Genomic DNA, 18706 nt, shown 5'->3' on the forward strand with positions numbered 1-18706 from the left:
TTGGTTTTGTGTTAGAACATGCAACACTGAGTACAGTCAGTGTGCAGAGCACCTGCCAAACAGGGCTCACTCCTCCAGGACTTAGCCAGGGACCCATCAGATGCCAAGCACTATGTCAGATGCTAACAAAACAAAAAAAGGGGAGGTCTAGTTCCCTGACTAGTTTGGATGAAAATAGCACATTGTCATAGAAATCAGCCATTATCTTTCCTTTTCCCTTTTTTCTGCTTTTGCAGTGCTGGGGATTGAACCCAGGGCCTTGTGCCTGCTGGGTAAGGGTTCTACCACTGAACTGCATCCCCAGTCCAAAAATCACATTTTATTACATACAATTGCTAATATTTGGCTGATTTAACCTAACGAAATAACAATTCCTCATGGTAAACCTTTTACTTTTAATTCTGTAAGAGGTATAAAGGGCAAGATTGTGGAAACAGAGAAGTCTTAGAAAGATTCACAGAGAACATACCATGGGAACTGGGTGCTAAAGGTCACTCGGGAGGATTTTGCTAGAGTTTAGAGTGTTTTAGAGTGGAGCGAGCCTATGCAAAGGCAGGCAGGCAGGAATGGCAAGAAGTGGAAAGACAGAATGTTTCATGTGGCCTGAATTTGGGACTGAAAGTATTTGGGGGGCTATGGGGAGCCAGAGGGAAGTTGAGCATGCTCTGTGTTAAGGAATCTCGTTTCCCCCCTGGGTTACAGTCAGCCATGGAAGGATCTGCTTTGTGTTCTGAAAGGACGAGTTAGGTAGTCACGCACTGGTTGGCTTGGAGGAAGGCAGGAGGCACGGAGCTGACTTTGGTTAGGTATGCAGTGGAACCCATCATCTGTGAGCCACGATTACATTTGGGTCTGAGACACTATTTCACCTCTGGGATGTTGTGTCCTCAGCTGGACTGTGCTCCCCTGTCCAGTTCCCACAGAGGCTCAATGTGCAGCGCTGAATGTCCCCTTGCCCTGGGTACTGCTGGCTTACTTCTGTTCTGTCAGGCAGAAGCCAATTTGTGCTGTTGCATAAAGGAAAATTGAGAGGCCACCTCTATGTGTATAGCTGGGGGTTCCACCTCAGTGACCCCCGTCTGTGGAGAGAAGGTAGGATCCCCAAGAAAGGGGAAAGAGTGTGACTTGCTAGACCAGCTGAAAAGTCCCCAGTGTGAGTGTGAAGCACCCCTGAGGAGAACAGTAGGAGGTGCCCTGGAGAAGAAACACAAAACACTTCCCGTCTTAGAAGCCATGGTCAAGATGCCCAGCAGCCTATTCCAGGGTAGCCCCGGGTCAGCTGTGTGGCTCTAAGTCTCCCTCCATTTCTCCTCAATATGAGAGTGCTCCTGACTGTCATGATGGTGAGCTATATGGATGGAGGCATATAACCTTGCTGTTATCACCAGCAAAGTTTCAGGACAGCTTTTTTGTCCAGCTAGGGAGAGGAGTGTGACCCAGGGAACACTTCCTAATATAGGAGAGGTCATTGGCACCCTTGACAATACAGGACAGGTGAGGACACCTGGCCACACGCTGGGGCGTGGCTTGTTCTCCCAGCTGCGCGGCCAGCCCACACCTTACTTCTCCCTGGCTTCGTCCCTCTGGCTGCCTAGGCCCTTCTGAGTAGAGCCTGTCTAGGGCCGCTCTCACCCCTGCCTTTCTCCCCAGCCCCCAGGAAGGCCTGGCTTAGTCTTTCACAGCTGATGGCAGATCTGGGCAAGAGCAGCCCCCTTTCTTCTCAAGCTCCTGCCTTGGTTCCCAGTGGCACTGGCTTCTCTAAGTGGTGGCAGGAGGCAGCCTGCTGGGAACGAGAGGAGCAGCAGATACTCACTGTGAATAAGCTTTTCTCCCAACACATCCTGGTCAAGCCCTGCCAAGGCCTTCCCCAGGGAGCTCTGGAGACAGCTCTAAACCAGTGTCACTCCTTAAGCCAATGAGTGCACGTTTATCCATTCGACAACTATCTATCAAGTGGCAACATAGTGTTGGGGACTTGGGGCTCCTGGGAGAGGTACCAATGAACCAGAGTTAATTTCTGTCCTGATGAGGATTTCATTCTAGTAGGGGGAAGTAAACAATCAAGAATAATATGACATATAAGCAAATTCTATAATAATATGTCAGAAGATAAGATTTTCTATGGTGATGTGAGAGCCAGTAGCAGGGGCCCAGAGCTCTGGGGGAAAGGTCCACTTTGAAATGGGGTGGGCAGCAAGGATCTTCCTGTGCCTGTGAGGACTGAACAGGAGGAGATAACAAAGGTTCAGGGATGATACCAGGACCCAGTCCTGCGATCCCTCTGAACCACAGGGCTGAGTGTGAATGGAGGCCTTGTTAGAGGGACCAGCCCCATACTGTGTCCATATGAAGCCCTCTACCCTGGGGCAGGGAGGGTACCGATGGAACTCCCTTTGGGGTGGCCAACCCCAGGTCCTCTGGCCCATCTCTGCAGCTTTGTTCCTTATGTCTCCCAGGTTATAGTAATTATCCCCTCTTTTTTCTTATCCTATCTCCCAACCCAACCTTGGCCATCAGATGATGGTATAATTAAGCTATTTTAACAGCTCCCACCTTATTAATTAGAAGCTGATGTACCTTTCAAGTGTGGCAGGGACTCTTAGAAGGGGCCCCTCTAGGACATAGGGCAAGTCATAGAACCTCTCCGTGCCTTAATTTCTCCAAGTTCCAACACTCACGGGTCCCTGCAGATCTCACTGCAGGTCCATGGTAGGCAGCCAGGGATGGAGTAGGAAGCTTCAGTGGCAAGCAGTCTTGGGAAGGGTCTTGCAAGCACCCTGCACACCACGTCCACACTTTATTTTCTGCCTCTCCCAACCCTCCTTCAACACTGATTCAACACTGGGCTTTGCACATGCTGAGTGTGGCAGAATCCAACCCCCTCTGAGGAGAGAACCAGCTGCCCCTTAAAGTAGACAAAGACTTGGTGACAGACATCTTTATTTCATCTTGATGGAGCTCAGGGCATCTCTCCCCAGGAGAGGGCCTGGAGTCTTCATGCTTCTTCCAAAGAGACCAGGGGCTGCTGTGATTGCCCAGTAACCCCAGGCTGCCTCGATTCCGGAAAGCTCAAGGACGAAAAATGCACTTGAAGCTGATGTTTAGTCCCTGGGAACCTCCTGGCAGGCAGTGTGTTGTGTTCCTGCCTTGGAGCCCACACCCCAGCTCTGAGGATCCAGGAGGGATTAGTGGGCGCAGACTTGGCCAAACCTACCATGAGGAACAGGTGTTCCCCAGGGGTGTGAACTCGAGCCACCAGCTCCAGGAGAGCCAGCCAGGGTCTGCCTGCAGCCTGCACTTGCAGTCTCAGCTGATGCTCTGCTTTAAAACTCAGAGTGGTCCTTTTGGTTTTCTGACCCAAATAGCCACAGAGAGTCCTGAGGTCCTCTTGTGTAGGACCCAGACCTTTTCCAGAACCTGACTTTCAAAGCCTTGGGCTATGGGCCATGTCCAGTCTTATGTCCCCAGCATCATTTTTTTCACCCATCCATCAAGCCACCTTCCTCTAGTGGTCTCCGCTCCCAACCAACCATTCATTTCTTTCTTAGAGGAGAGGCGGTGCTGACTTAACCTGCTGCATGCTGCTGCCATTTGCCCAAGGTTGCTGAGCTCTTGCAAAAATAAGATAGTAGCCAAGCATTTGCACAGCTGAGCAGGGGACCTCTTCAATGAGCTAGAAACTGTGGTTCAGTCCTCTTATGTCAGGAGATCAATGAGCATTGCAGACAGTTTTCTCTACCTTAAGGATGTTTGTTTTTCAACTGGATTTGCAAGGTTTACTCTAGAGATTTGCATACTAGAGGGAAGCGGAATTGCTGGGCCAGTTTTGGCTGGGCAGTCGGACATTATTGCATCTGGTACAGGGATAAATCAAAGCTGCCTTCAACCTCACTGTCTCTCTATCCTGGGCACAGAGCAACTTTTGGAGATGGATTTGAATTTGCTGAGTACCTGGTATGTGTCCAGGAGGGACACATATGAGTTTGGAATCAGCTTGAGCTTAAAGTACCAATTACTCACTGTGTGACTTTGGACGAGGCAATGTTCCTCTCTGAGCCTTAGTTTCCCCCACCCATAAAGTGGAGACATCAACAGTTACTCCAGAGGGTGATTTTTGGAATACTTCAGTGACCTGATGTGTAAAATGCCAGAAGTAAATGTTCTCTTCTAGAAGAAACTTCTAGAAGAAAGCTCATTTATCTGAACTGCAGGCCAATTCCTCCTTTCTAAAGGAAGAGAACTTACCTTCCGGTTTCCATTTCCATGCCAGCCACTTAAGAGCAGTGCCACCTTAGGTGATTTAGCCTCCCTGAGCCTCAGCTGCCTCCCCATCAAAGGCTGGGAGAGCTCAATGCATATGACCAGCAGCACTGCGCCTGGCTCCAGGGAGGAAAGTGGCAGAGGTGGGCTCCCACTGGGAGATCATGGCCCCAAAGGCTGTAATTTCTAAACCCCTCAAAAAAAGACAGTTTGGGTTTCTTGCTCTCCCCTGCCCTGCCCTTGGTCGGATAGCAGAGGAATCGGGTCCAGCAGCCTGCCCTCCGATGTTTTCTCTTCCATTGACTCCTGGGCCCTGACAGCTCTACCCCGATCCCTGCCTGACCCGGGCGGGCTTGCCTGGTGCCCACAACACCCACACGGCCACAGGGAGTCAACTCTGTGGGGAGGCAGCCTGGACACCTGGTATTCTTGGCTGAGTTCCTGGCCCAAGGAGGGAAGTTGCCATTATTTGGACACAAAGGACCCAGGAGCCTGCTTCCCCCCTCTTACCGAGTAGCTCCCCTGTGCCAGGAGTGTTAGAAATGAACAAGGCAGCACTGCCAACATCAGGGAGTACAGACTGCAGGGAGAAGGGCCTTCTGGGACAGTGTGGGAAGTGATCCGACATCCAGGCAGGGACTGGCGTGCTCTGAACTAGAGTCACAGGATTGCCCCAAGGTGAAGGGCCAGCCTTCTTCTGCAGCCTCTGGCATTGGCACATGTGACACGGTTATGTCACCATAAATTAATCCAGGTTGGCTCAAAAGGAAGGCAGCTTGCTCGACCTGGCTAGGCACATCATTCTTGTTTGTGCAGAGGAGAATCTTTTAGGGATAAGAAAGGAGTCCCAGGTTATAGAAATGCAAAGCTGCACAATCGCAGTGCTTTGGGCTCCCAGAGACCAAGGGCCTCTGGCACCCAGCAGCATGCAAGGCACAGACCCTTTTGCCACCCTGTGGGGTTGGTGGTGCTCTCCTCATTTTACAGATGAGGAAGCTTGGGCTTGCAGAAGGGAAATGGCATATGTGAGTCTAACTTAATATAATGTGAGACAAGGGCCTGCATGAAATGTCCGATCATTCTAGCTTGTTCTGATTAATCAGCTGAAAAATAATTTGAATTGAAAAGGGGAAAAAAGTGACAAAAAAATATTCAAATCCTCATAAATTGCAAAAGCAGTCCCATGAGACTTTAAAATTGCTAATTCTTAGGGAAAAAAAAACTAGTGATTGGAAGAAGGTCATTTTTTAGCTAAATCATCAAATTGCCCAATTTCACATTTAGAAATTGTTCCCAGGCAAATTTAAGTTTGCCCTGACCAGCCCTCCGTGGGAACATATGTGGCTCTCCACTCAATGTGGTAATCTCCTTGCTGAGAACATGTGACTCTTACTCTGAGGTCAACACCAGGACGAGTTCTCTAGAAGTTTCTCTGCCAGTTAAGCATTTCTTTATGTCTCAGAAAACAGACAACCTGGCAATCCCCCAGTTGACTAGAGCAGGACTACTCAAAGTGCGGTCCATAGGCAGAGACTGGTCTGTGATAGAGCAACTTGACCTTGCCACATATGCAAATGTATGATCATACTTCTAGTAATTTATTTTTATGGTAACCAGAAGGATCTAACCACAATGAATCAGAGATTAAATAAAAAAAAAAAACTGGTGAGCATGTACAAATAGTTTGAGGAGCACTGAGCTAGCAGAAGCCAGAGAGCTGTATCCCCACCCCCATGGAACCAAGAAAGACATCCGGGAAGAAGACAGCCCTCAGTCCTTGGGGCAAAGTCCACCTTCACAGTAGTCTTGGGTTGGGCTTCTAGATCCCCTGTCACCCCTTGAGACAAGTTCTCTAACAACTGGTTTCCTTGTGGCCACTCCTAGGCGACATCTTGGTGATTCTGGAATGGGTTCCAGCAGGGTGGGAAGGACAAATGGGAGACCCAATGCCAATTTCCCTAAGGATGGGTTCCTGTGCAGTCTTTTTATAATGTCCCTCTCAGAGTGCATGTGTGTGGATGCCACTGGGAGAAAGAAGCCATTTGGCCCTTGATAAAAGGAAGGAACTGGGTGTGGCCTTCACTCTGGATCCCCGTGGCAGTGATCTGGACAGTGTGCTGGTAGAACAACTGAGCAGACTGTGATTGCAAAGGCACGTTTTGGTGACACCCCCAGCAACCTCCCAGCCCCCTGCATGCTTTGGTAATTGCTCCCTAAGTCAGGATTGCTCAGAAGCTCAGTGATACAAAGTGCTTATTAGCTAAGTAGTTAATAAGGTCTCATTAGGGATTTGCATTTAAAGCCTTAGAAAGTATCGTCTCAACCTCCGCCACATGGTGGGTGGGGGGTGTGATCGGGGTGCGTGGGTGTCTTGGCATCGCCTGGTGCCTTTCTGGGACAGAACCCTGGAGCAGTTCACACACTGGACCAGTGGAGACAGCTACCCATGGGACTGGGTGGCAAGGCTGAATGGGACCCCGTCTGCCTTCCCTCTTTATTTTGCTCAGGGCTGTATTCTCAGCCTCTATCCGAGTGGCAGAGTTGGGGTCCCCATCTGGGGATCGAACATCAGGCCAACAATGGTTTATTGTCCTGAGCCAACACACCTGAACTTTCCTGGAAGCAGGAGTCAAGTAGCTTGGCATTTTTAGCCTTCTGAAAATGGCAGAAAGCAATGCTTCGAGCAAAATCCTAATCTCCCTCAGGTCAGGCCGGCATGATGGGGGCAGGGCTGGGATGGCCTGGCAGCTGCTGCTCCTGAGAAGTAGCAGGCTTTGTAAGTCTGATGAGACCCCCATCTGCCGAAGCCTGAGGGATCAGACACCCCTCCCCACCCCACCCCCAGGCCCACAGCCACTTCTCGGCAGTTCCCAAGAGCTGCACAAATGCGTCATGGAGTGACTGCTCTTAGCGTTGACTCCCTTAATCAGGACAGGAGGAAAGTCTCCTGGGCCTTGTCCTTCTCGCCAACCTGCTTGGCATCCCTCTCCTGTTCATCCTGAGAGCACTTCTGCTTTTGCTTGAATCCAAAGAGTTAGCCTGAGTTGCAGAGGGGGCTCCTCAGCCAGGAACTGGGGAGCTATGCAGACCCCTGTCCTTTGCTTCTCTGATCCTAGACCCTCATGCTTTGTATTCAAGGCTTCCTATTATGGGATTAGATATGGCCTCCCAAGAGCAGACTAGGGTTTAGATGGAGGGCATCATTTCACCCACATTTGAGTCACTGTTACTTGTGGTCCTCAAAGCTATCAACCTTTGCCCAGAGGTGCTGCAGCCTGTGGTGCTGCTTGACCTGGTCTTTTCTCCCAGAAGCTGGATTTGGAGACTAGGCAGGATCTGGAGCCCCTCTTCCTCCAGAGTCTTATGCTCAGAAAGAGTATTTCCCAAATCACAGGTGTTGCATGCTTGACTCCCCTAAGCAGAGGGCAGCGTTCCTAGGCTGGGCTTTCAGAGCTGATGGGGAGAGGGAGAACAAGTTGGGGTTTGCTGAGGGCTGGATGCGTGATAGTGCCTTATCCTGCTCCAGCTGCCCGCCTCACCCCTTCCGCAGCTCCTCAACACACTGGCGGGATCCAGACGTTTGTAGGTTCAGGAACACGACACTCAGATGAGGGGTGTTCCAGACTCATGTGGAGCTGCTGCCTCTCCCACTCTGGGCTGGCTTTGCCCAGCACCAGCTCTGGGACCCATGTGGCACTGCCATTGAGCCCTCCACTGTGCTCTCCAAACAGCCCAGAGTAGCCCAGCCACCCCTTAACTCCAGCCACTGCTTGTTGGCAAAGTGTTCCATGGTCCTGCCCGGAGGGACTCAGACATGGGTGCAGCTCTGTAGGTACCCAAGAGTGGAGGGCTGAATCCAGAGGAGGGAGGAGGGAGGAGTCAAGCTTACCTGGGCCAGCCCTGCCATGCACCATGCACTCAGTTCTTATCACAAATCCATGGGGCAGGTGCAACTGCCCTCATTTTACTAAATGAGAAAATAGCTCAGAACCTGTCAGAGGTGAAGTTGGGCCCTGCCTGTCCCCGTGGCCACTCAGCTGCAGCCACAGCCCTCCCAGGTGATAGGCTCTCTGGAGCAGGAGGACTGCAGATTTGCCTTCTGTCTATGAGAGAGTGTTTCCTGGTTTCCTTCTCTCCTTAGCTTGGCTTCTCTGTCTTACAAACTTTTGCACAGACTTTTGCACACACACAGGTGCAACACAGGCCTGTGGGTAATTATTAGCCCCAAAGAGTTCAATTCCCCCTGCCCCTAATGAGATAGGCTTGACGGCCAGAGCTGGGGTCGGGAGTCCTGAGAATAGTTCTGAATCTTGCACTTATATGATAAATGATCTCAAGGAGATCCCTTCTCCTCTCTGGAATCCATTTTGTTTAATAATTGACATTATTCCTTTTGAGATGATTTGATGATGTCAAAAGATGGGAAAATATAATTAATATGTTGAAGGCACATTGATTTGAATGTCTTTTAAGTCATGCATGTCAGTGGAATTCATTTTGATATAATTGTACAAGCATGGAATATAGCTTCCTCTAATTAGGACCACTTTCTTGTGGATGTATACAATGGTGAAATTCACTGTGGTGTATTCATATATGTTCATAGAAAAATTATGTCAGGTTCATTCTGCTGTCTTTCCTTTTCCTATTCCCCTTTCCTTCCTTTTATTTCCCTTTGTCTAATCTACTGAACTTCTATTCTGGCCCTCCCCACCCTTATTATGGGTTAGGGTCCACATATCACTGAAAATATCCAACCTTTTGCTTTTGAGGATTAGCTTATTTCAGTTAGTCTGATCATCTCCAGATCCATCCATTTACTGGCAAATATTATAAAGTCATTTTTATGGCTGACTAATATTCCATTTTGTGTTGTGTGTGTGTGTGTGTGTGTGTGGGTGGGTGGGTGGGTGTGTGACACGTTTTCTTTATCCATTCATCAGTTGACGAGCACCTAGGTTGGCTCCATAACTTAGCTATTGTAAATGGAGCTGCTATAAACATTGATGTGGCTGTGTCACATATTACATGCTGATTTTAAATCCTTTGGGTATATACCAAGGAGTGGGATAGCTGGGTCAAATAGTGGTTCCATTCCTAGTTTTGCAAGGTATTTCCATAATTCTTTCCAGAGTGTTTGCACCACCACACATCCTTGTCAACATGCATTGTTACTTGTATTCTTGATAATTGCCATTCTAATTAGAGTGAGATGAAATAAGAAAAGATAGCCTCTTCAACAAATGGTGCTGGGAAAACTGGAAATCCATGTGTAGTAGAATAATATTTAACCCCTATCTCTCATGCTACACAAAACTCAACTCAAAGTGGATCAAAGACCTAGGAATTAGACCAGAAACCTTGCACATACTGGGAGAACATCTAGGCCCAATATTACAACATATGGGCTCAGAAACTGGCTTTCTTAACAAGACTCCTAAAGCGCAAGAAGTAAAATCAAAAATCAATAAATGGGATCACATCAAACTAAAAAGCTTCTTCACAACAAAGGAAATAATCAAGAATATGAAGAGCTGGGCTTGGTGTTGCATGCCTGTGATCCCAGCGATTTGGGAGGCTGAGGCAAGAGGATCACCAGTACAAAGCCAGCCTCAGCAAGTGAGTGAGGCCCTAAGAAATTCAGCGACACCCTGTATCTAAATAAAATATTTTAAAAGGGCTGGAGGTGTGTCTCAGCAGTTTAATCCCCTGGGTTCAATCCCTGGTACAAAAAAAAATGTTAAGAGAGAGTCCAAAGAATGGGAGAAAATCTTTGCCACCTGCAACTCAGGGCATTCATTTCCAAGTATACAAAGAACTCAAAAAACTTAACACTACAAAAAAAAAAAAAAACACCCAATTAATAAATGGGCAAAGGTACTAAACAAACACTTCTTGAAAGAATAAATATGAATGGTCAATAAATACATGAAAAAAATGGTCAACATCTCTAGTAATTAGAAAAATGCAAATTAAAACTACCCTTGAGATTCATTTGCCCCATTAGTGCAGAGGCTCAGTGAACCCCTGAAGGCCTGGCACCCCCAATGGATGTGGTTCTGCCAGTCACTTGGCTCACCCAGGATTTTGGGTGGGGGGGGTTCTTAATATTTTTTCCAATTTTTTATTGTGTTAAAATACACTTAGCATAAAGCCATCTTAACCATTTTTCATTATACACTTCAGTGATACTAAGTATACTCATAATGTTGTGTAACCATCATGACAATCCATCTCCAGAACTCTTTTGATCTTATAAAACTAAAACTGCACCTGTAAAAAAATGTTTCCCCTGGGGACTGGGGCTGTGGCTCAGTGGTGGAGCAGTTGCCTGGCATGTGTGAGGCACTGTTTTCATTCTCAGCACCATATATAAATAAATAAAAGTCCAACACAACTAAAAAACAATTATAAAAAAAAAAGTTTCCCCTGGCAACCACTATTCTGTCTCTGTGATTCTGATGTCTCCAGGTACCTCAGAGAAGTGGAAAGTGTGTGTGTGTGTGTGTGTGTGTGTGTGTGTGTGTGTGTCTGTCTGCTTTCCTCTCTCCATCTCTGGATGCTCACCTCCTCCTCCTGGATGGCTTGCTCTCTGGGACATTGGGTGCTGTTGGCATGTGGGTTCGGAGCGCTCTCCCACCTCCAGCCTTGCTGCATTTTCCTTCTGGGTGCTAACTGGCCTCTCTTTTGTCTCTGTCCCCTCCGACTCTGCTATTGGTTAGCTGACGGTAGGGAAAGTGTCCAGCGGAATAGGGGCTGCAGCCGAAGTCCTGGTCAATCTGTACTTGAATGATCACGGACGTAAGACCCAGGCCACCTCTCCAGACCTGGTAAGGACATGCGCTCTCAGCCTTCACCTGCAGACACTGGCCCTGGCCTCTAGGGGGAGCATGGGCGGTGGAGAGGACGGCCCAGCCCCCTGAAAGCTCCCCTTCTCTGGGCCTGAGCAGAGGCGCGAGGGAAGCCGCGTTTCCTTAAAGACGAACTTCACTCAGGTCCTCTGTGGGACTGTCTGTGGCTCTGGAGAAGGAGGGTCCATGTTGCCAGTGTTTGGTGCCGACCTGGATGGCCCTGTGTGTTGGATGGGGAACCGAGTAGTGGAGAGAACACGAGAGCGTCCCCTCGTTCTCCCTCCTCACACGCCTGCTCGCGGCCACCACCAGCCACGTGCATTGACAGTTTGTCTCCCCTCGGCACATTGTCTTGGAACTGCCCAGGGCTGGGCTGTCCTGGCCCACGTCTCCCCTCTACCTTTGCCCGTGCTGGTTTGTCAGACTCAAGTTCTCCCTTATTGACACTCTCTTGAGCAGACTTGAGGCCACCAGCTTTGCTTGTCTGACCTAGTCACTGCAGAGAGCAAGGACATGTAGAACATCCTCACAGGGTCGTGTCAGTGACCCCCGCTGGAGCCCAGTGATGTTTATCTCCTGTAGAGAACACCACTGGGCAGACATGCTTGTGCGTGGCATCATGACACCTGCTCCATCGGACCCTCCCACCCAGAGCCAGAGCAGCCAGTCTGGGGGAGAAGCCCTGTCTCTCCCCAGGGACAGATATCAGGAACCTCTATCTTTGCAGCAAAGATGCCAGCGGCAAACCAGAGTCCAAGATGTCCCCGTAGTTCAGTTTGGAGTTTCTCAGCACCCAGCCCTGGCCCCTGAAGACTCTCTGGACCTCACGCACTGCTCCTCTGTTCCGCCCCAGGAGTCCGTACGGAAGGTGTTCCCACTGAACCTGGGTGGCAGCGACACCTGCTACTTCTGTAAGAAGCGAGTGTACGTGATGGAGCGGCTGAGCGCCGAGGGCCACTTCTTCCACCGCGAGTGCTTCCGCTGCAGCGTCTGTGCCACCACCCTGCACCTGGCCGCCTACACCTTCGACTGTGATGAAGGTAAACCCCCCGCAGCCAGGAGGGCACTGGCTCTGGCCTCAGCTGTGACCTTCCAGCCCTGAGGCGGTTCTGGGACACCCAACCCTTCCCAGGAGGGAGTGTGAGTTGTCAAGAAAGCTGTTTAGAGAACCTGGGAGCTCCGGCTGCAGAGGCCACCTGTGTTGTGAGGGACTGGGAAGCCATGGCCACCACCACAGTATGCCGGGCTCTGGTGGCACCCAGGTTCTGAGGGCTCTGTATAAATCTTCTCATTTAGCCACACCACCTTCCATGGCCCCTGAGTACCCAAGAAAATCAACCCTGATAACAGGGTGTACTACATGATGGTCTGTTGGTGGTATTTATAAAATATGAGTTATTAAAAAATGACCTTTAATAATAATATCTCCTCTGAAAAGTGGCCTACCAGAGATCATCAAGGAAGGAGCTCTGCTCAGTGCAGTGGTGATGGGTTTGTAATTTCCAGCACTTTCCATTGCACCGTCGAGTGTGGCATAGTGCCTGGGATGACATACCCTCCAACTCGAATGCCAGCTTCAAATTCAGATCACACCTGCTATCCGTATAACCTGGGCCTGTGATTCAGCCTCTTGGTCTCTCAGTTTCCTAGTCTGTAAAGTAAGGATGATAATAGTACTTAGCTCAGGAGATTGTTGTGAGTTATTTACGTGAAGCGTTTAGACTAGCGCCTGACGCGCAAGAAGTCCCACACCGAGTTCTTCACCAAGTTCTTGTTGCCATCACTATTTTTACTATCGTAGCAGGAAGCAGGAAAACTTTTTCTGGAAGGTACCCAGTGGTCCTGGGCAGTGGCCAGTTACCCAGCATGTCCCCCCTCGGCATCTTTTCTTGCCTGACACCAGCTTTCCCTTGTTCTCAGCCTTCCCCACCCCCGAGGGATTCCAGAAAGAAAGACCAAGAGTGCTGATACTCAGCGCTACCATTTTGCTCCCTGGGAGCCCCCATTGCTGGAGCTTTCTCTAAAGCAATACAGAGTGCAGCTGTCTCATCTCAGGGCCACATTTTTAGGGCAGGTGACAGATGCCATTTCTCAAGTTTGAGTGGATCTGGGCTTATTTTTATTGGTGGTGTATTCTAAGTTGGATAGCCATGGGACCTTGGCTGTCCACTGTGGCTGTTTTACAGGGGAAAAAAAAAAATGTGTGTGTGTATGTGTGTCTCTTTGTCTTTTTACAGGCAAATTTTACTGCAAGCCTCATTTCAGTCACTATAAAACCAATAGCAAACAACGGAAGAGGCGGGCAGAGCTGAAGCAGCAAAGAGAGGTATGTTCTATCTTGAGTGTTGGTGGGACAGGGAAACCCCTTAAGAGGAGAAGGTCAAGCATTCCTCAATGTTAAACCAACTTTCATGGCCCTGGGGGGACGAAAACTACCCTCAGATAAAAAAGAGAGCCTCCACTTCCTGGTGTGGGTGGTTCCTATGTGTGGTCTGTTGAGCCCGCCTCTGGGGTTTGCCCCATTCCAGATGCCAGTTCCCAGGTAAGTGGTCGGCTGGCTTCTCCTGAAGCCAAGGACAGTATTTGCTCAGCCACATAAAGCCACATGGTCACTCTGTGCCTGGGGCCCACCTGGCCACAAGGTGCTGTTTGCAGGAGGAACACCTGATATAAGGTCAGCTTTTCACCCTTCCTGGTCCTTCCCCAGGCCCTGCAATGTCAGCATAAAGACCAGCCCACTGAGTTTATAGATGAGGCAGCGCCCCCTCTGGCAGCTCTGAGCAAATACCTTTTCTCTAGATTGATGAATCACCCACCACCATAAAACCCCACAACCTAAAACTTTTTCTAATAATACAAGTAATGTAGGCTCAATGTAAAAAAATGGGGGTGGTAGATTTTAAAACATATAAAGAAGAAAAGTTAATCACTGTACTCTGAAAAAACTACCCCGTCCAGACTTTCTTCCTAGGTGAGTGTATCTTAACCCAGTTAGAATCCTATCTATCTCCACAGTTTCATTTCCTCCTTTTCCTTTTTCTTTTTTTAATCAACAGTGTATCAATAACAGTTTTCCATGATGTTAAAAATTCTTTGGGATTCTAATTTTTAATGCCTATAATAGATCCTATTTTATGCACAATCAATAGCCTATTTCACTAGCCCCATGTTTGGATTTACACTTTGGTATTTTTATCTTACAAATGTTTTTTTACAATGAATGTCTTTGTATGGAAGTCTTCACCTGTGTTTCAAAATATTATCTTAGTATAAATCACTACAAGTTGGGTTGCTGGTCAAAGGGCAACCATTTATTTTGAAGCCTCATGAACTACTATATGGTCAGTTTATCCCCCCAAAAGTTGTGCCCATATTCAGCATCATGAGTGGGGCCTGAGACTATTTGGGGGGTGAGCCCACAGTTTGCCAAGTTAGAGTTTCTCTGGCCCTCTCAGTCTGCTTTGTTGGAGGAGTCCTCTGTGAGAATCGTGGACTAAATGCCCTCATTTTGGTCTCTTTCTCAGAAGGAGGGGACGTGGCAGGAGCAAGAAGTCCCTCAACGAGACACTCCCACGGAAAGTTCTTGTGCAGTGGCTGCCATTGGCACACCAGAAGGTAGCCCCCCAGGTATCTCCACCTCCTTCTTTAGGAGAGCCCTGAGCTGGCCTCTCAGGCTGCAGAGGGACCTGCTCCGCCTCCCCTGGGGCCTGCTTAACTGGATGCAGGGACTTCTGCAAGCTGCCGGCCTCCATTTCAGGGACAATGCTTACAACTACTGCTACATGTACGAGCTTCTAAGCCTTGGGCTGCCACTTCTCTGGGCCTTCGCTGAGGTCCTGGCAACCATGTACCGGGAGTCTGAGGATTCCCTCGAGAGCATTCGAAGCTGGGTGCTCAGGTGCATCCCCATCAAGCTCCAGTGAAGCCCCTGGCTGTCCCAAAGTGCCTTAACATTTCCATAGTTTAGATGGCAGTGTGTTTGTAGTTTGCAAAGGCTCTGGCCAGGAAGTCTAGTGTCTATAACCAATTAGCTCCAAGCCAAAGAGTTTCACATTGGCCACCTATGTCTGGCCTTGACAGGATGAACATCTAGCCATGGTGCTAGGGCCAGGGATGACATGAAGGATGTGTTCTATAACTTTGTACTGTTTTTTTATATACCAAAGTGAGCCATATTTCTGGGTTTACATTTCAATTTTTTAACTTTCACTAAGCCAAGAAAAAACATTTTTTTTTCTAAAGTGTCAGTTTTTCTAAACATGGGTTTGAAGTTTAAAATTGGTTGCACAAGCCCCTTCCACATTCTAGTGAGTTGTAATAATCGCTACCTGCAAAGTGAATAGTCTGGGATTTATATACACAAAAGTGAATGTGCCATCTCCTGACAAGTGCCTTTCTACTTTTGTAACTGGATGCCCCTTGTCAACAGTGGGCATGTTTTTCTTTGTTTTGGGTTTTTTTTTTTTTTTTAATATGAAAGCATAATGATTTGGGAAGAAAAGAATAATAGAATGAATGCGTTTCTACAAAAGCACATAGCAACATGTAGTTGACTCTGTCCTCCAGAGGGAGGACCATTTTTCTCTTTTGTTTTGATATAAAAGAAACTTAAGGGCTTTTTCCCACACCAAATCATAAGCCAGTGTTGCAGAACCACAGGGTTTCAGATTGTTGCAAACCTACATTTTTCCTTCCCACTAATGGGCACTGCAGGGAAAGCCCAATGGCACTTGACCCCAGAGATCCATCAAGCTGATGCCATACTGAGGACAAGCTATTTCAGCTGGTGGCATTTGGGCCTCTAAAAGATAAGGCCGCTCAGGGAGAGGAAGAAGTCACCCCCTCCCTTGGTGTTAGCTGAGCCTGAGGGTGCTTGTGAGCCCTTGGGAAGCATGGCCTGCCTAGTGATCCTTGTCTGCAGGTGCCCAGCCACATGGTCCCAACGTTTAGGGACCAGCTTCACGTGACCCTAGCAAAAAGGGTGTTTGCACTCCAGGGGGATTTCTGCCGCATCTTGACCGGCAGAGAGGGCTGGGAATGGACCAATTCAATGAAATGGGTCCTGTCAGAGCAAAAAAATGAGTATGAGGCCCACCTGCATGTTTTACTCAGGGTGTCTGGCAGAGCCCTCAGCTGTACCCACCCCCACTCTGCCTGGACATGCTCAGCTGCAGGATCTGGTTGAGCAACTGAGGAGCTGATAGAGAAAGGCCCTCTAGGGGTTCAGTGTACCCACAGTCTCTAGGCTCAAGAGGCCTCTGAGTAAATACTACCTCTAGAGATTCTTCTAGATCCAGGGCTGGAACCTGGTGCATGTGAGGAGCCAGAGTTCTCAAGAGCATGAGATGACAAGTTTCTATGGGGGGTTGGGGAGGAAAGAGGGGTTGCATTTTTCGACAATCACTTCCCTGAAACCCTTGGGGGAAAACAGCAACACGACTGTGGCCAAGTCTGTGGGAACCGGCTCCTCTGACTCGAATTGTATTTTTATCGTATGTTGCTAGGATTTCAATGTTATGCATGATGGAGGAGCCCTTGGTTCCTTTTATGTTTGATTTAAATTCTTGAGGTCATGATGTGGATAGCCGTGTTACTGTGATTGCCACCAGCTCAGGGTGGACTGATGCCTTTTGTGAAGCCGGGGTTTCTGGTCATAAGGAGACTGGTTTGAATTACTGTGGTAGAGGGGGTTGTGCCTGTCACAAGCCTGAGATATTTGTATGTTCTGAGACCGTGAACCTTCCTGGTGAGCAGCACCGATACATGGGTGGATCCTGGGATGGGGGCAGACACCCCGAGGCCTCTGCTACGTATTCAAGGATAAATATAAGGCACCAGAGTAAAAGGGGGACAAAGAGAATATGGAGATGGGAGGTCTCTTAGTGGGGTAGAGCAGAGCATTGACAATATGCAGACCACATGTGTCCACTCCTGTCAATCAGCAGCTGGTCACCACCAGAAAGGTTCATCTCTCCTAATTGAGGTGACTTGTTGGGAGAAGTTTTCCTTTTTTTCTTTAACGGTTTCCTTCAGTGCCTTCTCCTGTTGTCATCCATTTCTTCTTTATCCGTTCGCTAAGATCTCTTTTCTGTCTTTCTCTTTCCAACCTTACACTATGGCCGTCAGTTCATTTCAGCCTTCCAGTGCTACACCCACTTCTTGGCTGACACACTTCTGCTCTAAGGTGACTGATTTTCTTGGCAATTTTCAGAGAGTGGTGCTAACCCCTAACCTGCTTTCCGTACCCCGTCCTCCCCGCCCGCAGTACTGATTGCGCTAACTGTGAGTGTCTTGCATACTAACGGACTCATTTGGTGGCATGGACGGTTAACGGCGTGGGGTGGTGTTCAGCTCAAAAGCCGTGTTCTAATTTCACTTCCCCTGGAGCCAGCAGCCTGTTCCACACCAAGTGCATGCCCCACCTCTCCTCTGTTCCCTGGGCCAGTTTGAGTGCATGTTTTCCAATGGCACCTGCAAAGCCACTTGCCTTCTTGGGAGGGTTAACCCTGAGACAGTACCATATAGGGAGGGCTCTGTAACCCTTGAAAAGAATGCTTTTGTCTAACAGTCTCTGAAAACTGTCCTGCACAGTAGCATCTTTTTATTTTGGTCCTAACATAATTACTAAATGCCATTGACCCAAACCACAGGTGATTCATTTTGTAGGGATTTTAAAAAATATTTGCTCTCAGGCTTCATCACAAGTTTGACCCTTGCTCTGAATTGTGAACATGTCATCACAACTATTCTAGCAAATCCTTCCTCTATGGCATCCTGCACCATAGATTCAAGGGGTTGGCGGGGGCTCTTCTTATCCCCCTGGCTCTTAAAGCCCCAGTAATTCAGGAGCTTTAAACAAGGTAGTCACTGTCACAGGAGAGAAATGGCTTTGAGAAATGACCGAGGTCAACCCCAGGCCTGGAGCACCAAGTTTAAATGCTCCTGTGACTCCTCTTAAAGCACATATTCCTGCAGCCTCGTTGACCTGGAGCAGCAGGACAATCAAAGTGCTCCTCAAAGAACCAGCATATCATGTGCCACGGAGCTGTTGAGGCCAGGCCTCGCAGTCTCAGGCTGCAGTTAGTGTCTGTCCTGCATGGAGCCAGAACCACCCTGACCTCTGAGCCTCTGCCCAGCCCTGCATGCCGCATCCCTTGCTGCATTGGTGTAGAGCCTGGCCAGTACGAAGTCGTTGCTCTTGTCTTATCTTCTCTTGCAGAGTCTCCCTCCCTTTCTAGAATGTCTACCAAAGAGAGCCTTCCTCCCTCTCAGCCTCTCTTTAGCTAGCCTCCCTCTCTCATTGCAAGGCATGTCTGTGACCTTTGGTGATCATTTACAGTGCCACGTGGAACCCTGTATTTTGCACACAGCAAACAATGTTTAGCTTTATTTATGGTATTTGATGCTGTAAATGAAAATAAATATGGTTCTTTATAAAGCTCATTGTTTCCTCTCTTCTTTGCCATGGAAACTCCTAAAAACTCAAATACAGGGATAGGTTTAGGGTGTCTGTCTTCCCTAAACCGCTGGTGAGACTTGCACTTGTGGTGACATGGGACTCTCTGGGGCTGCGCTGGGACACTCCAAAATATTAC

At 48.6% G+C, this 18706-nt stretch overlaps 1 protein-coding gene across 3 annotated transcripts in view; it reads left to right on the top strand.

Annotated features, from left to right (window-relative positions):
- Mical2 (microtubule associated monooxygenase, calponin and LIM domain containing 2) overlaps window positions 1-18706 on the top strand; it is a 206505-nt gene that overhangs the window by 115229 nt on the left and 72570 nt on the right. The window contains exons 18-22 of one of the 3 annotated variants that reach the window (XM_076846899.2): window positions 10983-11090; window positions 11965-12151; window positions 13349-13437; window positions 14636-14738; window positions 17238-18472. In XM_076846899.2, coding sequence (XP_076703014.2) covers window positions 10983-11090; window positions 11965-12151; window positions 13349-13437; window positions 14636-14738; window positions 17238-17278 — 528 coding nt within the window. In that variant the 3' untranslated portion in view covers window positions 17279-18472. Of the gene's footprint in view, window positions 1-10982; window positions 11091-11964; window positions 12152-13348; window positions 13438-14635; window positions 15599-17237; window positions 18473-18706 lie in introns of those variants that run through there. The other 2 variants (XM_076846898.2, XM_076846897.2) reach the window with 2 other exon arrangements.

This window comes from Callospermophilus lateralis, chromosome 2 (genome assembly GCF_048772815.1).
Source record: "Callospermophilus lateralis isolate mCalLat2 chromosome 2, mCalLat2.hap1, whole genome shotgun sequence".
Taxonomy (NCBI): Eukaryota; Metazoa; Chordata; class Mammalia; order Rodentia; family Sciuridae; genus Callospermophilus; species Callospermophilus lateralis.